At 40.6% G+C, this 20367-nt stretch overlaps 1 protein-coding gene across 5 annotated transcripts in view; it reads right to left on the bottom strand.

Moving 5' to 3' along the window:
• LOC149155853 (protein NUCLEOLAR FACTOR 1-like) overlaps window positions 1-20367 on the bottom strand; it is a 252395-nt gene that overhangs the window by 181928 nt on the left and 50100 nt on the right. For all 5 annotated transcript variants that reach the window (XM_089446073.1, XM_089446075.1, XM_089446076.1 and 2 more), the window contains one exon: window positions 1655-1778. In XM_089446073.1, coding sequence (XP_089302199.1) covers window positions 1655-1778 — 124 coding nt within the window. The remainder of the gene's footprint in view (window positions 1-1654; window positions 1779-20367) is intronic.

The following is a 20367-nucleotide window of genomic DNA, read 5'->3' as shown; positions in this document are numbered from 1 at the left end:
TAAGCATTAACATAAGATAGAAAAAGCATAGCATGTCAAGTCAAGATTTTGTTTGAGTGATGCGTACATTTTTAGAAGGGTCATGATAGAGGAGTTCGACAACCAATGTCACTAACATCAAGGTACATAGAGGGATTGGTACTCTTGATTAAATATGAGTTCCATACCCTAATACATGACAAAATTCAATGGAAACATTGCAATCCCCCAATCCTGAAATCCTGGAAAACTGATAAGTCTGCTGGATTTTGAATGAAATCTAAAATTCTACTTTCTCCATATGAAATCCAATGAGGACGAAACCACTCTCAAACATCCTGAGTCATTTCATGGTAATGTTAAAATTTCTTTAATTTTCATTTTCATCCTTTTACTTTAAGAATTTAACATTACCATGAATAGCATATCAATACTAGGGCCTAGACTTGATCATTAAGTTGCCCCACTCAAAAACTATTTGTTTCTTTCAAAAAAATTGCATTTCGAACATTACTACAAAAAAAAAATGCAAAAAAGGCAAAACGCTCCCGAAAAGGCAGGGAGCGAAAATTTTTTTAGGGAGCGCGCTCCCGACCCGCTCCCGAGTCGCTCCCGCCCGGAGCGCGGATTGGGAGCGGGAGCAAGGGGGGGGGGGCGCTCCCCCGCAACACTGTTTCAAAGCATGGAAATGAAAGGTGGATTCCCCTGTGTTTTGCTTGACAGCAGATTTCCCTTTGCTTTGCTTGATGGAAAATGGTCACAGTATCCTCAGAGTTCAATCTGTTAACTCACTTTTGCAAAATGAGGGTTTAAACACCAAGACTCAGGTTATAAGGTGAGACCGTGAGATTGACATAGACAGGGCAACAATTTCCATTGGTTCATGATAATTACTGAAATCATTATGATATTTTTACATTCTTGCAATAAATCCAAAGGGTGAAATTGTCACAATTGTTAATTTATTATTCACTTGTGGAACAACTTGCAATATATCGCAATACAGGCCATATATTGCTTATAAAGGTAACACTGCTCTAATTACAAGATAAAATAGACTAAAAGACAATACATCTTTGGTGAGAAAACTGGCACTACCCGCTGTGTTCCATTTTTGTTGATATCCTATTTCACTTTTTCAAGCTGAAGTGTTAAATTTGTATAATTTCACAATCCAGAAAAATGTCCAAGGAGATCCACCACATCACAAAATAGAGATCAACAAACCCCTTTGATTTCACTGAAAACTAGACTTCTCAGAAATGAAATACCATTGCACCCAACATCAATGGAGCATAGGCAGTAGACAACAACAGCTGCAGCTAGAAGCCATCAACTACATTAATAATAGTTAGTTGGTGTGTTAGCTGTAGGTAGTTGATACAGTTGAATAACAGGTTTGACAATAAATAGCGATCCTCGCTAGAATGCAGCTATTATGGCATGGATCAGGTGAACCTGCATCATTAATAATTTAATATGCAATGAAAGAAGGAAAACTCTTAGGAAGATCTAGTAATAAACATTCCCATCATTTGCACTGACAGTTATCATCAAGTTTCATACTTGTTCACGACTTCTCAAGGAAAGAAAACATGGATAACTACAAAAATAAATAATCTACTAAATTATACACCATAAATAAAGTGTGCCCAACAAATGTCATTCCACTTACATAAAGAAAAGAATTGGCTTTGTTTAGCAGAAGTAAAATCGCCACAATCAGGCTTTTTATGAATACTTTGCCAATGTTTCTGTAAACGTGATTGCACACCATAACTTGCAAGTCTATCATCCTCCTGAAAAGAAAAAGTAATCAGAAACCGCAAAGTAGAGTAATTGAAAAGTTAGCAATGCCAACCTTGCTAATTAGCTAGGGTCTTTCTAAGAGAAACTTTACAACATCAGAGTTGTGTCTATTACAGAAAATCAGACGAATTACAATAAATATCTTTCTCCATGACATAAGGATTTGTTTCATGACATAATATATGATGCATTTCTTTAAAAAAAAATTCTCCAACACAGGCACCCTCCTCAATTAGGTATTCACTCTTCCAATTATAATATTACTCAGATTTGGTCAACATATTATTGTATGCTCAGTCAGTTAGATATCGCCAATTTTGGATCTATCTTACAAATAGCAGTAAGGAAAGTTAAAAGTGCCCCAACTTCCTTTCATCTTACTAACAGAAAGCATGACTGCCAATAACTTAAAATGCAAGCCATATTGAGAAATGTGAGCTACATTAACCAGCTCCCTTCAGGATGACATGTGAATCTGGTATATTACTAAGTTGCAAGAAACAAGTACAAGTTTTTGAAATAGGAACATCAGGAAATGTGAACCCCCCCCCCCCTGTCACCCCCCCAAATGGCTAAATGGGGAAACATGGTATATAAAAAATACAAAAAATATCGAATAAAGTTTTTTTTCTTTTTTTTTTGTTTTGAATAACATGTTATCTTGCAAGAAAATAAGAATGATACACATAAGTAACATTTTCAAGGGAGACTCATGCCTATATTAACACTCATATAGGATTACATGATGTAGAATACCATAGATGGGTCATTTTGACTGACACCAATTCCATACCCTCATACATGATAGAATCCAATGGAAACACTACAACCCTTCCACCCTAAAATCTTGAAAACTGTTAAGTCTGCTGAATTCTGAAAAGTATATGAAATTCAACTTTCTCCATATGAAGTCCAATGAACTTGCAACCACTCTCAAACATCCAAAAACAATTAACGGTAATGTTAAAAGTTTAAGTTTATCTTACCTTTTCTATCCTTTAAGCTAAGATAAAGGAGAACATCCACTTTACTTTAAAAATTTAATATTACCATTAATTATCAAGGTGACAAACTCCTCAAAGATCAATCCCCTATCTCGGTTTTGTAATAAAAGACGATAGGCATGGATAGAAAAATAGTTTCCTAAAAGTCCTATGCCCCTCTTCAGCACTTAGGTGGGCATGGAAATTTCCCAAAAAGTGCCCATCACGAGAAACAGCCAAAATGCCTTGGAAACATTGTCGACCATATTGTATGCAATGTTTTAAAACTTGGACTCAAACTCAGACCCAGACAAAGGTCAACTCAGACTCAGATGGAATCAGACCAATCTGATTTCAGTGACAGTTTACTAAAAAATACATAAAATATTTAAATTTTAATGAAAAAATATATTTTAAAAATTTCAAACCAAGATTCCAACAAAAAAAAGTTTGTAACAAAACATTGTGAATAAACAAGCAAGAACATTTAAATGACAAGCAAAGTTCCACCATTACCTATAACCACCCTATTTTGATGAAACTACCTAATCTAGACCTTATAATATGGTAGAAAAAGATTAACATGCCTAACCAATGATTTTGGATTCAGTGAAGAGTACATTTTTGCTAAGGCCATGATAAAGGAATTCACAATCAATATCACCAACATCAAGGTACATAAATGACTTGCCGCTCTTGATTAAATGTCAATCCCTTACCCTTATACGTGATAGAATTAAATTAAAAGGTTGCAATCCCATTAATCTTGAAATCCTGAAAACTACTTGTTTGGAGATTTTTTAATGGAATATGAAATTCTACTTTCTTCATATGAAGTCTAATGAGGTTGGAACCACTCTCAAACATCCTTAAATAATTAATAGTAAAGTTTAAAATTTAAATAAAAGGATTTTTTGCCTTTTCCTTTAAAAATTTTAACATTACCATTAATTTCCAACATTGGTTGGGGTTAGGAGCTAAGTTTTTGTTTTTAAATAAGAATATAGAATCCTACTTAGTTAGCCACAGGGGGGTCTAGTATTTGTTCAATTGAGTAGCACTACTTCAGTACTGTTACCCACCAAAATGGGTAATCTCATAGGAGAAAAAAATTCTCCTATCTTGGATAACCAGCCAGCCAACAACCCTACACATTTGCTCATTGATGATGATATGCTAGTTTTCTCCACCATCTTCACCAGCAACCTAAGTTCCATAGTATTTCAGATAGTAAAACAGTGAGACCTCGAGTCCCCCCTCAACCCCCCCCTTTCGGGAGGCCAACCGGTATCCTCAAGACCGTTGTGGAAGTGTCGAATAGCACATCAATTCACTCACACCCACAGCAGCAAAAGGATTAGTTCTAGACGGCTCCCAAGAAAGGTGCAACCCCTACCCCCCCCCCAATGAATTCCTCCCCAACCCCAACGGAGCAGCTAGAGACATATCCAAAGCTTCTTTCCTCCTACATCCCCCCTACGATTGTGCTGCCAGACTCCTTGTTGGATCCAAAGAACTCCAATAGTGAGCCAGCACCACTATCGCATCCCTCGTCATTGACTATTAGACTCGGGCATTCTTGACATCATCAACCTCTAGCCTTGGGCTTATTCACTAAGTCTTCTACATAACCAGCGCCTTTAATCCAATTATATACATGTTTATGAGGTTGCCCTATTGTTGTATCCTTCTATACTTTATTTTACCCTAGATTTAGCTTTGGCAATTTCTTGGAGTTGTGTTTGCACTCCCACATTGTACTCGTATTCGATGTATCCTTTAGTCCTAATGACCTACCTTTGCAGTCATTCGTTGGACATTGATAAAATTACTATCTTATTATTTATCTTCGATGAAGGTGGGCAACTACTCAACATGTATCTTGACCATTTTGCAATCGAGTGATTTTACTTAAAGTTGTGGGCATTTTAACATGGATAAAAGGGTGATCTAGATGATTAATAGATCTTGATTGTAAGCTTGTTCTCACCTTACCAGGCGGGTTAATATTTAGCCCTAGTCCAGGCACACCAGAGGGCTAACTCATGCCTCCACGATTGCTCCCTCCATTACATCTATACACTCAGATGTGGACTCTCATTAGTTGGTCCCCTGACCATGGCACTTGGCCATGAAGTCCTTCCCCTCCATTGCCACCTATTCTCACTAACACCTATGGATTGAAGGGTTGACCTTGGAAATGCCACCTCCCCTTGGGGGTTGGAAGCACCTAATAGGGTTGACTACTTAGCCACCCCTACAAAGGTAGGGAACACTTTTACAAGACTTGGTCTAGTTAGATATTTGAAGGTGATCTTGGTTTGAAGTATTAATATGCCCTTAACACTTAAGTATGGTCCACTTAGATGCATTTATGGTTTTAGACTCTAACGAATCGTTGCACTCACTTGAGTTTGGGATGGTTTTGCCAGGCGGTTCAAAGCAACTCAGGCCTTGAGGGCACCATATTCCATTCATACTCCAAGTGTCCTCATGCTCCTTTATATGTGTGCCACATGTCCTCTTATGCCTAACACTCCTCAACATGTGTACCAAGGTAATTACTTGCTCCAATGCTTCTCCTTCACATATGTGTCTGCATCCACAACCAACTTCCATGAAGTATGCTCCTTGACACAAGCATCCTCGAGTCAAGTCTCCAACCTCAAAAGTCTGTCACATGGTCCCATGCTTTTAGGACTAAGTGCCCTCCTCCAAGTGCCTAGTGCTCGTCTTCCTCGGTTGATACCTTTCCTAATCAAGCAACCAGCACCCTATTGTGTGCATCCAACGGGTTAGTCATCCTGCTAGATAGAATAACAACCCCCTAGGTAAGTGCACTATACTACCACTCTATCCAAGTCAATGTTAACAAAATTATACCAGTCATTGAGTTGATCAATCCCAAAAATGTGAACCAAACTGAATCTCAAAAAAATCGGGAAAAGAAAAACTAGACCAAAAATACAATCGACCAAAAAACACACAAACTCTACAAATTAAAAAAAAAAAAAAAAAACAACAACAACAACAACATACATATTCATGTGCATCCACATGAATCCAAACCTTTATACACAATTATGCCAAGTTTCTCATGTATACAGCACGTAATGGTGCATATCACCAAAATAGCACCAATTGTAGTTCATCTTTGAACCAAAATACATTAAGAAAGAGGCCTTGAATGGCCTCTAGAGTTAAATAAATCATGTTACAATAAATAACTACATATCATCAAAAACATTGCCTATACTAGGATCCTCATCATCTATATTACCTTTTGAGCATTAAAATATAATAACGAAAGCTTAACATGCCAAATCAATGACTTTGCTTGAAGACTACATTTTCACTAGGGTCATTCCAAAGGAGTTCAAAGGTACATGGATAGCTTGGTGCTTTTTGATTAAGTGCCAATACCATTCCCTTGTACATTATAGAATCCAGTGGAAACATTGAAATCCTACCAACCACAAAATCCTAAAAACTTCTAAGTCTATTGAATTTTGAATGGGATCTAAGCCTATACTTTCTCTCAATGAAGTCCAACGAGGTTGGAACCACTCTCAAACCTCTTGAAACAATTGATGGTAATGTTAAAAAGTAAGTAAAAGCTACTTTAAAATTTTAATATTACCATTAATTATTAGGGTTGGGTTTTGTGCTTCACTTTAATTATTTTATTGTTTTTTCAATTGAAATTTGGTGGTTCCTAGCCATGTTCTATGAAGTCAATCGATTCAGTGATTTAAGTCTAATTCCATACACAACCACGCCCTATTCCAATATGGAACCAACTGGTTCAATATGGAACTAGCCATTTCTAGTCAAAACCCATGAATTGGACTAATATGACCCTAAAATCAATCTGACCAAATGGTTTTGATGGTCCTGGTCTAGTTCTGGTAACATTGATCCAAAGTCAAGCATCCACTCAAATTAGACCATCTGTATGTCCATCAAGAATCACCAAGGGTCTAAAAGACCTAGCACTCTCCTAGCTAACTGAAAACACAATTGGTGTAACTACAAAAGATAACACTCCCTCTTAGCAAGAAAAGTGTTTCTGTAACACCAATCAACTCCCTAGAAATATACAAACTTTAAAACTTGTGCCCCTACTATGGATTCCATACACAACCACGCCCTATTCCAATACGGAACCAACTGGTTCACTATGGAACTAGCCATTTGTAGTCGAAATCCATGAATTGGACTAATACGACCCTAAAATCAATCTGACCAATTGGTTTTGACAGTCCTGGTCTAGTTCTCGTAACATTGATCCAAGGTCAAGCATCCACTCAAATTAGACCATCTATATGTCCATCAAGAATCACCAAGGGGCTAAAAGACCTAGCACTCTCCTAGCTAACTGAAAACACAATTGGTGTAACTACAAAAGATAACACTCCCTCTTAGCAAGAAAAGTGTTTCTGTAACACCAATCAACTCCCTGGAAATATACAAACTTCAAAACCTGTGCCTCCACAAAGCTAGAAGAATACTCCTCCATCATGACATCAACATCATACCTACTTTGCAAGCATCCGTGGGAGTCACTCCCACACATACAAGTCCACACACCTCATCATCCAAGCAATAACTACTCACAAAGATGTGTCTCTCTCCAAGCAATTAACCAAGCACTCTACAGCTTGGCCTTGGGATGAAGAACATGGAAGAACAAAATCAAAGCAACATGGTTACACCATGAAACCAAGCTACTCCCACTTCACCTCACAATTCCCCCCCTACTAGGGATTCCAAAGAACAATTGCCTTCTATGATAATAAAGGCATATAACATCCCTAAATTCAACATCACATACAAAAATAGTTTGACACCACATCAGGAATTGTCCAAAAAGTTCTACAAGATAGCCACATATCCAAACAAGACCAATACAAATGAATCATATCTATCAAAATACAAGATAAAAATTTGCATACATCTCAACTCATTGATCCCAAATGAGCAAGCTTGTCGTAAAAGTATCTACAACCCATAAAGGGTTAACATCTGTTAAAATTTGGGTACCAGAGGACAAGTGGTTCCCTAAGGCTTTGCTCTTTGGCCTAGGAAAAAGTGTCCAAATTTATTTGTACTTTTCTCCTAAAGTGACTTTAGGAGTGGCAAAGTCAATTTAATTTAAAAGTGACTTTATAAGTGGTAAAGTTACATTCTAATTTAAAGGTGATTTTATTAAAGTCAATGAAGAATTAGAAAGTGAAAAAATGACTATGGAAATAAAAGGCTAAGTGGGTCTTTATTTAAGTGGATGAGTTAAAAAATAGAAAGTGAGAATTAAATGCACATTTATTCTCATCCCTAGATCTAAATGAATCTCAGCCATTAGATATTAAGGTAACCCAAAAGGTCATTTAGAAAGTAAAACGAGAAGAGAAGAGAAAAAGATCAATTCATTATTTCATGAGCATTTGAGAGAAAGAGAAGAAAGAGCAAGGAGAAAATTTCTGAGCAGTGAGGAAGTGAAGAAGAGCAGCACGAAGACATTTCAGAAAATCTGGGCAGCAACATTTATTGGCACGCATCCCAAGACAAAATCGTACAGCAAGAGAAAAGCACAAAATTCGAGGAAGAGGCACAACAACAATGGCACAAATTTCGAGGTAAGTTTTGGCACGATTTTCAAGGCAGCCATATTGTTGAATTCCGTACGGTCCATACAGCATGTTCTGGGCACGATTTTCAAGGCACATTGTACAGCATTTAGTGTTGTTTTATTACTGGAAAAAAAATTATGTTTTGGCAGTTTGTTGATTGGCACAATTTTCGAGGCAGAGTTCAAGCACGGAAATCGAGATAAGTTGTAATTTGTGATTGCTGGAATTTTTACTGTGTATTTATGTTTCTCTGTAAAATCATTTTCAGAAATAAAGAAGAGCTCTCAAACTGGTTTTCCCCACGAGTTGTAGGGGGGTTTTTCCAGGGTCACATTAACAAAAAATCACTGTGTTATTTTATGTGTGTCGCTGTCATAATTTTACTGTGTTTTATTTCTACAATTTCAGCAGTTGTGAAGTCTCTAAATTTGTGTTTTCAGAAAATATTGTCATTTCCAAATTTAAGAATTTTTATCATGCTTGGATTTAAAACTAAATGCATGGAGAGATAAAGAAAACTGATAACCGAAGTGGGGGTTGAAATTCTTCATGGTATCAAAGCTTGGTTGGCTGAAAAGTGCAGTTTGGGACAGCAAAGTGAAAATTACAGCAAGCTTATTTTTACACAGAAAACATAAACCTTTACCACATATTTGAAAATTTCAATTTGGTAGGACAGTGAAACATGTCTTTGAGTTTGAGAGTTGAAGACAGGTTGGATGGGCAGAACAACTACAGTGCATGGAAGGAGAGAATCCAGAGCATCTTTGAGGAAGCAGAAGTCTGGGGCATTATGGTAAATACCACACAGAACCCAGTAGCAGTACCTGCTGACCCTATACAGTTGGTAGAGTTTAACAAAAAGAATGCTAAGGCAAAAAGATTGATTCTGGAAGGAGTCAAAGATCATGTCATTCCTCATGTGAGAGGAAAGACTTATGCACATGAGATGTGGACAGCCTTGACCAGTCTTTACCAGAGCTCAAATGAAAACAGAAAAATGGTCCTAAAAGAGAAACTGAAGGCCATTAAAATGGCTAAGACTGATAGAGCTACGGCATACCTCACAAAGACTGACAGAGTTACGGCATACCACTAAGTTGGTGAGGATTGCTTTAAATGGTCTTCCCAGGACTTGGGATAATTTTGTGGATGGCATTGTTGCACGGGAAAACCTTCCCGATTGGGAGAGATTGTGGGATGATGGCATTCAGAATGAGATCAGAATGAACCATCTTAGGGCAACCAAACAGGTGGAAGAGGATGGCAATGTGGCATTGTTAGCAAGAGGTAAGAAGGGCAGAGCAAAGAAGAAAGCTTCCAACAGTGGAGGCAAAGGCAAAGGTAAAGCCAAGCAGCAGAACAAGGAGAAGGACTATTCCAAAGTCAAATGTTGAAATTGTGAAAAGTTGGGACACTATGTTGTTGTGTGTTCGGAGAAGAAGAACAAGAAAGGGAGAGACAAACCCATGGCCGCTTCTGCAGAGATAGAGAGCTTCTTAGAGAGCTTTGATCGGGAGTTTGGGTTCATAGCTTGTGAGGCCACTAGTGCAAGATCACCTAACATACAAGTTCAGAGGGAGTGTGCACTCTCCATTACTAGCAGAGCATCTTCTAGCATGATCCAGGTGGATGTTGGTGGCCACCCACCAACCCATTTGGACCCCCACAACTGTCTCTTTCAGTCTTTTCAGTTTCCTAAATTACACCACAGTTTACTATTTTTAGCAGTTTTTTCGGGTCCCGAACTTCCGGAGCCGTTTTGAGGCCCTAAACGACGTTTTTTTTGGTAGTACTCGGATAGATCTTTCTAACGAGCTATCGTGCGCGTCAAACGGAGATCGTATGCCAAAGTTACGACCCCGGGAAATTGATGTACCAATTTACCCAAACGGGGCCCACAATTTGGCGTTTCATCTTCTAGGGTTAGGTTTCGGGATGTGAAGGGTTTTCCATTGTTTCTCAACAATAAATAGGCCTTCGAGCCTCATTGTAATACGGTTCGGAACAGTTCAGAGGCATGTAGCCGCCACATCTCTTCTCAGAGATAAGCTACCATCGCCCTAGCTGGTTTCTCTCCATTTCTGTTTGTAAGCATATTTCAGTATTTTCCATTAATGAAATGAAGTATTATTTCCGCTGCATCTTTGTATTTATGGTTATCGCATCTCTATATTTATGGTTATCTCTGTAATCTATTGCGTTCCTGTTTAAATCCGGATCATAGCATTTCATATGTTGACAGTGGTGCTTCTCGCCACATGACAGGAGTTAGAGAGTACTTCTCAGAGCTTTTAGAGGATGATACTGATATGGAGGTAGTACTTGGTGATGACAGCATGGTTAGAGCAATCAATGTGGGGGCATTGACATTTGATAGGGGACCCAAACCTCCGTTGAAAGTGGCAGATGTTCTATATGTGCCTGGAATGAAAAAGAACCTGATATCCGTCTCAGCACTTGAGGACAGAGGGTATGATGTGTTGTTCAGGAGAGAGCAGGTGCTTATATATCCTAGGGGAACTCCAGCTTCTTCAGCTAGAGTGATTGGTGTGCGCCATGTGAACGTGTACAAGTTCTCATTCCAACCCCTGATGGCATTGAGTAGCAGCACCCGAGACAAGACCGACAGCAGATCTAGCAGTTTAGAGTTGTGTGAGATTTGGCACCGCAAGATGGGGCACATGTATCATGGGGCCTTGAGTACATCGCGGGAGATCGCCATTGGTGTGCCAGATTTCAGTTCTAATCACCTTGATGTATGCAGAGGATGTGTTATGGAGAAGTTTGTCAGATCCCCTTTTCCCAGCAGTGGCAGCAGAGCGACCGAGATCCTTAATTTGATTCATACCGATGGGAGTGGTCGGATGTCTCATGTATCCTTGAGTGGCTATGAGTACTATGTTTTGTTCATTGATGACCACTCCAAGAAGACCTGGATTTATTTCTTGAAGACCTAGAGTGAGGTCTTCAAGTGGTTTCAAGAGTTCAAAGCTCTTGTGGAGACCCAGACAGGTAGGAAGATCAAGGTCCTCAGGTCGGATAATGGAAGGGAGTATACCCTTGGTGAGTTTGTTGATTTTTATGCTGAGGCGCGCATTAGAAGGGAGTTCACAGTTCCTTACAACCCCCAACAGAATGGGGTTGCAGAGAGGAAGAACAAATCCATTGTAGGAGATGCCAAAGCCATGCTTCATGATCAGGGGTTACCTTTATTTTTGTGGACAGAGGCTTGCAACACCGTTGTGTACTTGCAGAACAAGAGTCCACATCGTGCCTTGGGAATGTGACTCCGGAGGAGGCTTTTTCAGGGAAGAAGCCTGATGTTGGGCACTTTCGTATCTTTGGGTGCCTTACATATTCCTATGTCTCCAAGGAGAACAGGACCAAGCTAGAGCCCATTGCAGACAAGGGCATCTTTGTGGGTTATAGCGAGACCTCAAAAGCTTATCGGATTTATATTCCTGCACAGAGGAAAGTGGTTGTCAGGTGGGATGTGAAGTTCAAGGAAGGGAGAGCTTTCAGGAGGTCACGGGAGTTAGAGTATCCAAAGTCACCAGACCCTCAGAAGTAGTTGAGTCAGTCACAGGGATCCAGTGGTCAGGGATCATGAGGTACATCGATTACAGCGTTAGGTCCATCAGTGAGCAGCGGCTCTCAGAGTCAAGTGGGTGGTTCTTCGAGCAACATGCAAGGCAATCCGCAAAGCAGTTCACAAGGTAGTCCACTAATGGATAGTTCGCACGGTACTTCAGCATCTACAGGCATAGATTCAGGCATGACGTCGGTTGGCAGGCCTTCAGGAGTTCAGGCTTCTGACGATGATGAGAATTCTCACTCCAGTGGGAGAAGTATGCACAGGGAAGAGGAAGCCCAAGTGGCTTCAAGATACCTTGTGCGCGGCCACATCAATTCCTGGGCCAAAGAGATAGGTTAGAGAGAGCAAACCACCAGAGCAGTTTTGTAGTTACATGGCATTGGTAACAAGCATTGTTGACTCCGAGCCTTCTAGTTATGAGGAGGCAGCCAGAGAGCAACTCTGGAGAGAGGCCATAATGGAGGAGTAATCTTCTATTATGAAGGACGATGTTTGGGAGGTAGTGTCGAGGCCTGAAGGTAAATCAGTCGTTACTTCCAGATGGCTCTACAAGATAAAGCATGTTGCAAATGGCAGCATCGAGAAGTTCAAGGCTCGATTTGTGGGCCGCGGCGAGAGGGTTCTCACAAGTAGAGGGAGTTGACTATGACGAGACCTTCACACCCGTAGCTCAGTATACATCTATTCGCTCCATTATATCGATTGCAGCAGAGATGGGTTGGAAGATCCACCAAATGGATGTGAAGACCGCATTTCTCAATGGCTTCATTTAGTGGGAGGTTTATATTGAGTAGCCGCACAGCTTTGAGGTGCATGGGAAGGAGTCCCATGTATGCAGATTGAAAAAGGCACTCTATGGCCTGAAGCAAGCTCCTAGAGCTTGGTACTCGAGGATTGATACATACTTGCAGCAGTTGGGTTTCACAAAGAGTGAGGTTGATCCGAACCTATACTTCATTGTGGTGGGTGAGGAGCCTCTCATTCTGGTGTTGTATGTTGATGACTTGATCATCACTAGTGCAGAGAGACTCATTGAGGATTGCAAGAGAGATCTTGCTTCAGAGTTTGAGATGAAGGATATCAGCTTGATGCATTATTTTCTGGGATTGGAGGCATCGGAGGAGGAGGGGAATTTCTTCCTGGGACAAGGGAAGTACATTGTGGATATTCTTAGCAGATTTCACATGGAGGACTGCAAACCCATGTCTACACCTATGATCACTAATTGGAAGAAGCTTCACGCTTCTGATTCCGAGTTGGTGGATCCTACTCTATACAGACAGCTAATTGGTAAATTGATGTATTTGGTCAACATTCGACCAGATATATGTTTTGCAGCTAACAGTGTGAGTCAGTTCATGTGTGAGCCCGGGAGAGTGCACTGGCTGGTTGCAAAACACATTCTTCATTACTTGTAGGGGAATGTGTATTTTGGTCTGGATTATAGACAGGGTGATGGAGTGAGACTGGCAGGGTACACGGATTCAAATCGAGCAGGTTGTGCTTCAAATAGTGTTAAAATTGGAAACTAGGGCCAAACTCCATGTGGGTCATCTTATTTATGGCAGCTAATATTTTTTTTGGACCCCTCTCATCGAGAGGTGTAGAATTGATCTAAAGATCATCCGATAAGTATTCATGGAGATATGAATTTATTTGTGTTATGGGACAATTCGTCAAGGTCGACCAACAACCAAATAACCCCCACATCTGCTCAACATTTTAGTATAAAAGGAGGTGACTTGATAGTCATTTCTACACACACTTCACTCTTGATTTCTCTCCACTTGTTTTGGGTTTTAGTTGAAAAGAAATATAGGAGGATGAAGCCCTAGATGCAGGAGGAAAGGAGGCTAAACAAGCTTCCCTAGCTGCAGTCCTAAAATGGATGATCTAGCCGCAGTCCAAGGGAGGAGACCCCTGATTCTATACGCTGCCCAACCTGCCCTCTACGCTACCTAAAGGAGAGACATAGCACGGTGAAGAAGGCCTATTCACGTTGCCCAAATACGCAGGTCTATCCTGCCCTAGCCGCAGTAAGGAAGACAGAACAGCGTGGGTTTTTGGAGGTTGTTTCAGGGTCATATGTGAAGGCCGAGTTGCTGTTAGGAGGGCCGAGGTATCTTCCTAGAGGGCCGAGGCAGAGGAGGGCTGTTTGGGTTTGATGTGTGGGCCGTAAGCTACAGCAAGGCTGTGTGGTAGGCCGCAGGCCATACCACCATAGCAAGGGACAATGTGGGTTGTTTTGGGGTCATGTTATACCCTAATCTTCAGCGTGGAGGCAGAGGGTTCACACTAGGGTAGGCCGCATTTCATAAGGGCAATTTTGGGCCAGATTTGAGGACAGTTAGGGACTGTTGTGTGCCCTAACCAGTCCCAAAAATTACAGCAGTAATGGAGTCACAAACAACAGCGTTTGTGTGGTGTGTTGGGTCAAATGTTGTGACCAAATTTAGATTAGTGTTGCTGGTACTTGGTGCTGCAAGTTCATGATGCAGCTATGGTTCATGGTGGAGCCAAGATACATGGGACAATAAGGTTACATAGTGCAGCAAGATACATGGGACAGCAAGGTCACATGGTGCAGCAAAGATACATGGGACAGCAAGGTCACATGGTGGACAATATTGATGCAGCATTATGGTTGGATACTACAGCAGTTGATGCAACATGTTAAGATACAGCCTATGGATGCAGCTACATATCTAGATGCAGCAGTTGGATGCAGCATGGTGTTAGAGACAGCAGTATAGTGCTGCATAATGATCGAGTGCAGCCCGATGATGGGAGCATGTGATGAAGAGCAGCTTAATGACAGTGGTGCAGCGTGATGATACTTTGCAGTATACATTGAGCACAATGATGGGTACAGTCATGACTAGTGAAGCATGATGAGATGCAGCATAGTGATGATGGGTGCAACATGGTACAGCACAGTGAGGTGTAGCATGATGATAGGTGCAGCAAGGTGATGGAGTCACCTTGGAAAATCAGTTGAAGTAGCATGTCTTCAACTGAGTTCAACTACCTCATGTATCATCTTCTTAGAGATGATCTATGCTCTTATTTAGATAAGTCAAAGTGTTGACTTCTGTTGTAAATGTACTCTCTCTCTCTCTCTCTCTCTCTCTCTCTCTCTCTCTCTTTGTTGAACTATTGAAGAACATATAAGAAGAATTGATCAATGGTTTCCCCACATTGGGGTTTGTCCCTGGCTAGCGCCACATCTTGTGTCCTCTTGTCTTGGCTTGTCTTTTGCGATTTATGTTTATGCTCTATGTGCAATTTACTATTATGTTGATGTGATTGCTAATCTGGTAAAGATATTGAGCTAACTGTGAAAATTGAAATAAATTGCTCTAACCATAGAAGATACCTAAAATTAACATGCTATCAGAGCTGAGGTGAAGACAAAGCCCAAGCAAGAGTGAACTACCAATCACTGAAGACAGTTGGGAAAGGACAATAGGATCAGTGGATTCCTAATCCCTCTTCTAATTCACCAAGGGTGAAGTTGAAGCAGAGAACATTATCAGAATGGTGCAGCGAAAGCTTTTGATGGCCTACAAATCACTTCAATGGGAAGTCCAAATCTAAGGGTGGAAGGAAAGATAGATGCCTTGTTTGAAATAAGTTCGTCCATTATGCGAAGGAGTGTCCAAATGGTAGGGACACATCACTTGATGATGATAACAATCATTTTCGGGACATCTTCAATGATCAGAGGAATGACAGGTAATGCAGGTCATCAAGGAAACACTCAACTCCTCGAAGAAATAAAGGAACTCTAGGCATGAAGAATCAAATGTTATTTCTAACAAGATAAAGCAGCATTATCTTATATTGGCCCTCTCCTCCAGACTCTTTGGGAATATGGCTTATTGATTGTAGTGCTTCAAGGCACTTCATCAGATAGAAGGGTGCACTCTCTAATTTGGTACAGATGGAAACGATCGTGGGATTATACTTGGAGTCAATGCCACCTATCCCGGAAAGGGTGTAGGGAATGTTACCCCTCAATTGAATGAGGGTAACTCGATTCATTTACAAGAATCTCTTTTATGTACCTGATTGCAAGAAGAACCTGGTGTCCATTTCGGCAATGGAAATCAAAGGTTTCAGGGTGGCATTCATCGATGGAAAGGTACGTGTTTGAAAATAGAATTTTCAAAGATGCTTTTACTCATGGGTTCAGGGTTGGCAATTTGTATCAAGTTGCAGGAAGTCCATTAGGGACCATGTCAGTTGACACATCTCGTCTATAGCATTGGAGGTCTGCTTATTATGAGGCCCCACCCGATGTGAATCAGATGATGACAAGGATGCCTGAATTCAAGAAGAGCATGAAGGTACATGTCCGAGATGTACCAAAGGAAAATCTTACAAGGGGACCATTCCCCTCATGTAGCAGGTCCACAAATTTGGAACAACCCGAGGGGTTTGAGATTCATGATCGAGAATCTCATGTATGCAAGTGGAAGAAAGCCCTTTATGGCTTGAAGCAAACACCCCGGGCTTGATATGAGAGGATTGATAGCTGTCTGATGAAGCTGAGATTCACTAGGAGTGAAGCCGATCCAAACCATTGCTTGAAGGTTGTGGATGATAGACCTCTCATACCGGCACCTTCTGAGGACGACCTCTTTCTGACAGGTGCAGACCCTCTCATTTGCAAAAGTAAGAGGGAGTTGGATTCCAGATTTGGAATGGTAAACTGCAAGCCCGTGAATACTTCGATGGATCTTAACTTTCAGAAGTTATGTAGTAGGGATGTCGGACCAGATTTGGGAAATGCCTCTGAGTTTCATAAACTCATTCGCATTGATGTTCTCGGTGAACTTCCGTCTGGATATATGCTTTGCAGTTAGCATGTTGGGCTCATATTTAGTAAAGCCTCACTAGATTGGTGCTAAGAATCATTTGAGATATCTTCAAGGCACAACCTCTCGTGGATTGAGATACACTGCCGGAAATGTTAAGTTGCATGATTATTCTGATGCTGACTGAGCAGGCAGTGTGGAGGATCGCAAGAGCACTTCTGAGTGCTGGTTCTCTTTGGGTTCTGCTTCAATATCTTGGATGAGCAAGAAGCAAAAGTCAGTTGCTATAAGCATCGCTAAGACCGAATACATAGCTACGAGTATGACCTCGTGTGAAGTTGCCTAGCTGTGGAAGCTCTTCAATGAGTTGTTTGTACACATGATGGATACCACCGTGATCTTCTGTGTCAACCAGAGGGGGATTCGATTATTGAGGAATCCCATATTCTATGATTGCTCCAGCATATAGACATCAGATGCTACCTTATTGGGGATATGGTACATCGATGAGCAAGAAGGCTTCATCGCATTGGTACTGATGTGCAAGTCGCAGACATTCTGTCGAAGCCCCGAGGAAAGGTCAAATTCGTGACTTTCCAGAACAACTTGGAGTCGTTGAGAGACCCTCATAAGCCCTAAGGAAAGGTCAAATTTGTGACTTTCCAAAATGACATGGAGTCTTGAGAGACCCTCATAAGCCTCGAGGAAAGGTCAAATTTGTAACTTTCAAGAACGACTTGAAGTCGTTGAGAGACCCTCTTATGAGGGTCCTGTATGATGCATGCATTGAGCTCTTGGAGCTCCAAGGGGCTTGGGGTACTTGGAGCAACAAGCGACCATAGGGCGACTCACCCTCCCCTGATGGTGCGTTGTGTACAGGGTGAATGGTTCAGCCTTCCCCTGTGATACCCCGTGGCGACTTATGGACAAGATGAGTGGTTCTCTTGTCGTGGCATCCTACCCATGCAGTGTGGGACTCATGGGAAGTACCTCTCATTTGGCCAATGAGTAGGGAAATGGAGTTAGGGACCATAGTAGTACTATCGATGGACGCATCGTTGTATCTACCGTACTCCCTATGCTAAGATGACCTCCATTGATTAGGGATCAATTGGAACTGACTTCAGGTCAGTAAGAGTGATATAGCTCACTCTCTCTTGGAACTGATCTGGGATCAGTATGAGTGGTTTGAGGCACTCCCTTGTGATATTGATCTAGGATCAATGAAACGGACTTCGGGCTAGTAAGAGTGATATAACTCACTCTCTCTTGGTACTGATCTGGGATCAGTAAGAGTGGTATGACATTGATCTGGGATCAATGAAACTGACTTTGGGTCAATAAGAGTGATATAACTCACTCTCTCTTGGTACTGATCTGGGATCAGCAAGAGTGGTACTGATCCGAGATCAGTAGAGATGATCTATGCTCTTATTTAGATAAGTCAAAGTGTTGTCTTATGTTGTAAATGTACTCTCTCTCTCTCTCTCTCTGTTGAACTATTGAAGAACATATAAGAAGAATTGATCAAGGGTCTCCCCACATTGGGGTTTGTCCCTAGCTAGCACCACATCTTGGCTTGTCTTCTGCGATTTATGTTTATGTTCTATGTTCAATTTACTATTATGCTGATGTGATTGCTAATCTGGAAAAGATATTGAGCTCACTGTGAGAATTGAAATAAATTGCTCTAAGCATAGAACATACCTAAAATTAACAGATAGGAAGAGTACTTGCGGGCGTTGTTTTGGGTCGAGTTCGGCAGTTGTGTCGTGGATCAACCAGAAACAACAGTCAATTGCATTGAGCTCAACTGAGGCAGAGTATATGGCTGCTAGTTTTGCTAGTTGTGAGGCCATATGGCTTCGCAAGATGTTGATTGCTCTATTTGGTCAGGCATTGAGACCTTCAGTAATTTACTGTGATAATCAGAGCTGCATAAAACTCACGAAAAATCCAGTTTTTCATGACAGGCCAAAGCATATTGAGATCAAGTATCACTTCATTAGAGACTATGTCCAAAAGGGCACTGTCAAGCTTGAGTACATTTCCACAAATGAGCAGGTAGCGGATATTTTCACCAAAGCCTTACCACGAGGCAAGCATGTCTACTTCAGAGACAAGATGGGAGCGGTGAGGAACACTTTCCTCGGTAAGAGGGAATGTTAAAATTTGGGTATCAAAGGACAAGTTCCCTAAGATTTGATATTTGGCCTAGGGAAAAGTGTCCAAATTTATTTGTACTTTTCTCCTAAAGTGACTTTATAAGTGGTAAAGTCAATTTAATTTAAAGTGACTTTATAAAGTCGATTTAATTTAAAGTGACTTTATAAGTGGTGAAGTTACATTCTAATTTAAAGGTGACTTTATTAAAGCCAATGAAGAATTAGAAAATGAAAAAATGACTATGGAAATAAAAGGCTAAGTGGGTCTTTATTAAGTGGGTGAGTTAAAAAAATAGAAAGTAAGAATTAAATGCACATTTATTCTCATCCCTAGATCTAAATGAATCTCAGCCATTAGATCTTAGGGTAACCCAAAAGGTCATTTAGAGAGTACAAGCAGAAGAGGAGAAAAAGATCAACTCATTCTTTCATGAGCATTTGAGAAAAAGAGAAGAGAGAGCAAGGAGAAAATTCCTGACTAGTGAGGAAGTGATGGAGAGCAGCAAGAAGACATTTCAGCAAATCTGGGTAGCAACGTTTATTGGCACGCATCCCAAGGCAAAACCGTATAGCAAGAGAAAGGCACAGAAATCGAGGAAGAGGGGCAGCAGCAAGGGCACGAATTTCAAGGCAAGTTTTAGACACGCTTTTCAAGGCAGACATACTATTGAAATCCGTGCAGTCCATACAATCTGTACAAGTTTTGGGCACGATTTTTGAGGCTATTGTACAACATTTAATGTTGTTTTATTGCTGGAAAAAAATCTATTTTGGCAGTTTGCTAATTGGCACAATTTTCAAGGCGGAGTTCAAGCACGGAAATCGAGATAAGTTGTAATTTGTGGTTGCTGGAATTTTTACTATGTATTTCAGTTTCTCTATAAAAGCATTTTCATTAATAAAGAAGAGCTCTCAAACTGATTTTCCCCAAGAGTTGTAGGGGGGTTTTTCCAGGGTCACATTGACCAAAAATCACTGTGTTATTTTCTGTGTGTGGCTGTCATAATTTTACTGTGTTTTATTTCTGCAATTTCAGCAGTTGTGAAATCTCTAAATTTGTGTTTTCAGAAAATATTGTCATTTCCATATTTTAAAATTTTTATCATGCTTGGATTTAAAAACTAAATGCATGGAGTGACAAGGAAAACTGATAACCGGAATGGGGGTTGAAATTCTTCAACATCAATCTATGAACATGAGCATCCCACTCACGCACCTTAAAACCTCTAATAGCCTTTCTCTTTTTGAGACAAACCTAAAACAAGATTAACGGAAAGGTCAACTCCCTCTTCCTGAGAGAATCCAACAACATTGTCACATGTATTCATCACTACTCCATCTATTGCGAAGATAGTCTTCAAAAATCATCTTTGATGCCAAATG

Source organism: Pinus tabuliformis, chromosome 9, assembly GCF_031772625.1.
Source record: "Pinus tabuliformis cultivar Carrire ecotype Pingquan chromosome 9, CPIR1, whole genome shotgun sequence".
In the NCBI taxonomy this organism is placed as follows: domain Eukaryota; kingdom Viridiplantae; phylum Streptophyta; class Pinopsida; order Pinales; family Pinaceae; genus Pinus; species Pinus tabuliformis.
The sequence above is the reverse complement of the archived record's forward strand: the minus strand, read 5'-3'. Positions and strand labels throughout refer to the sequence as shown.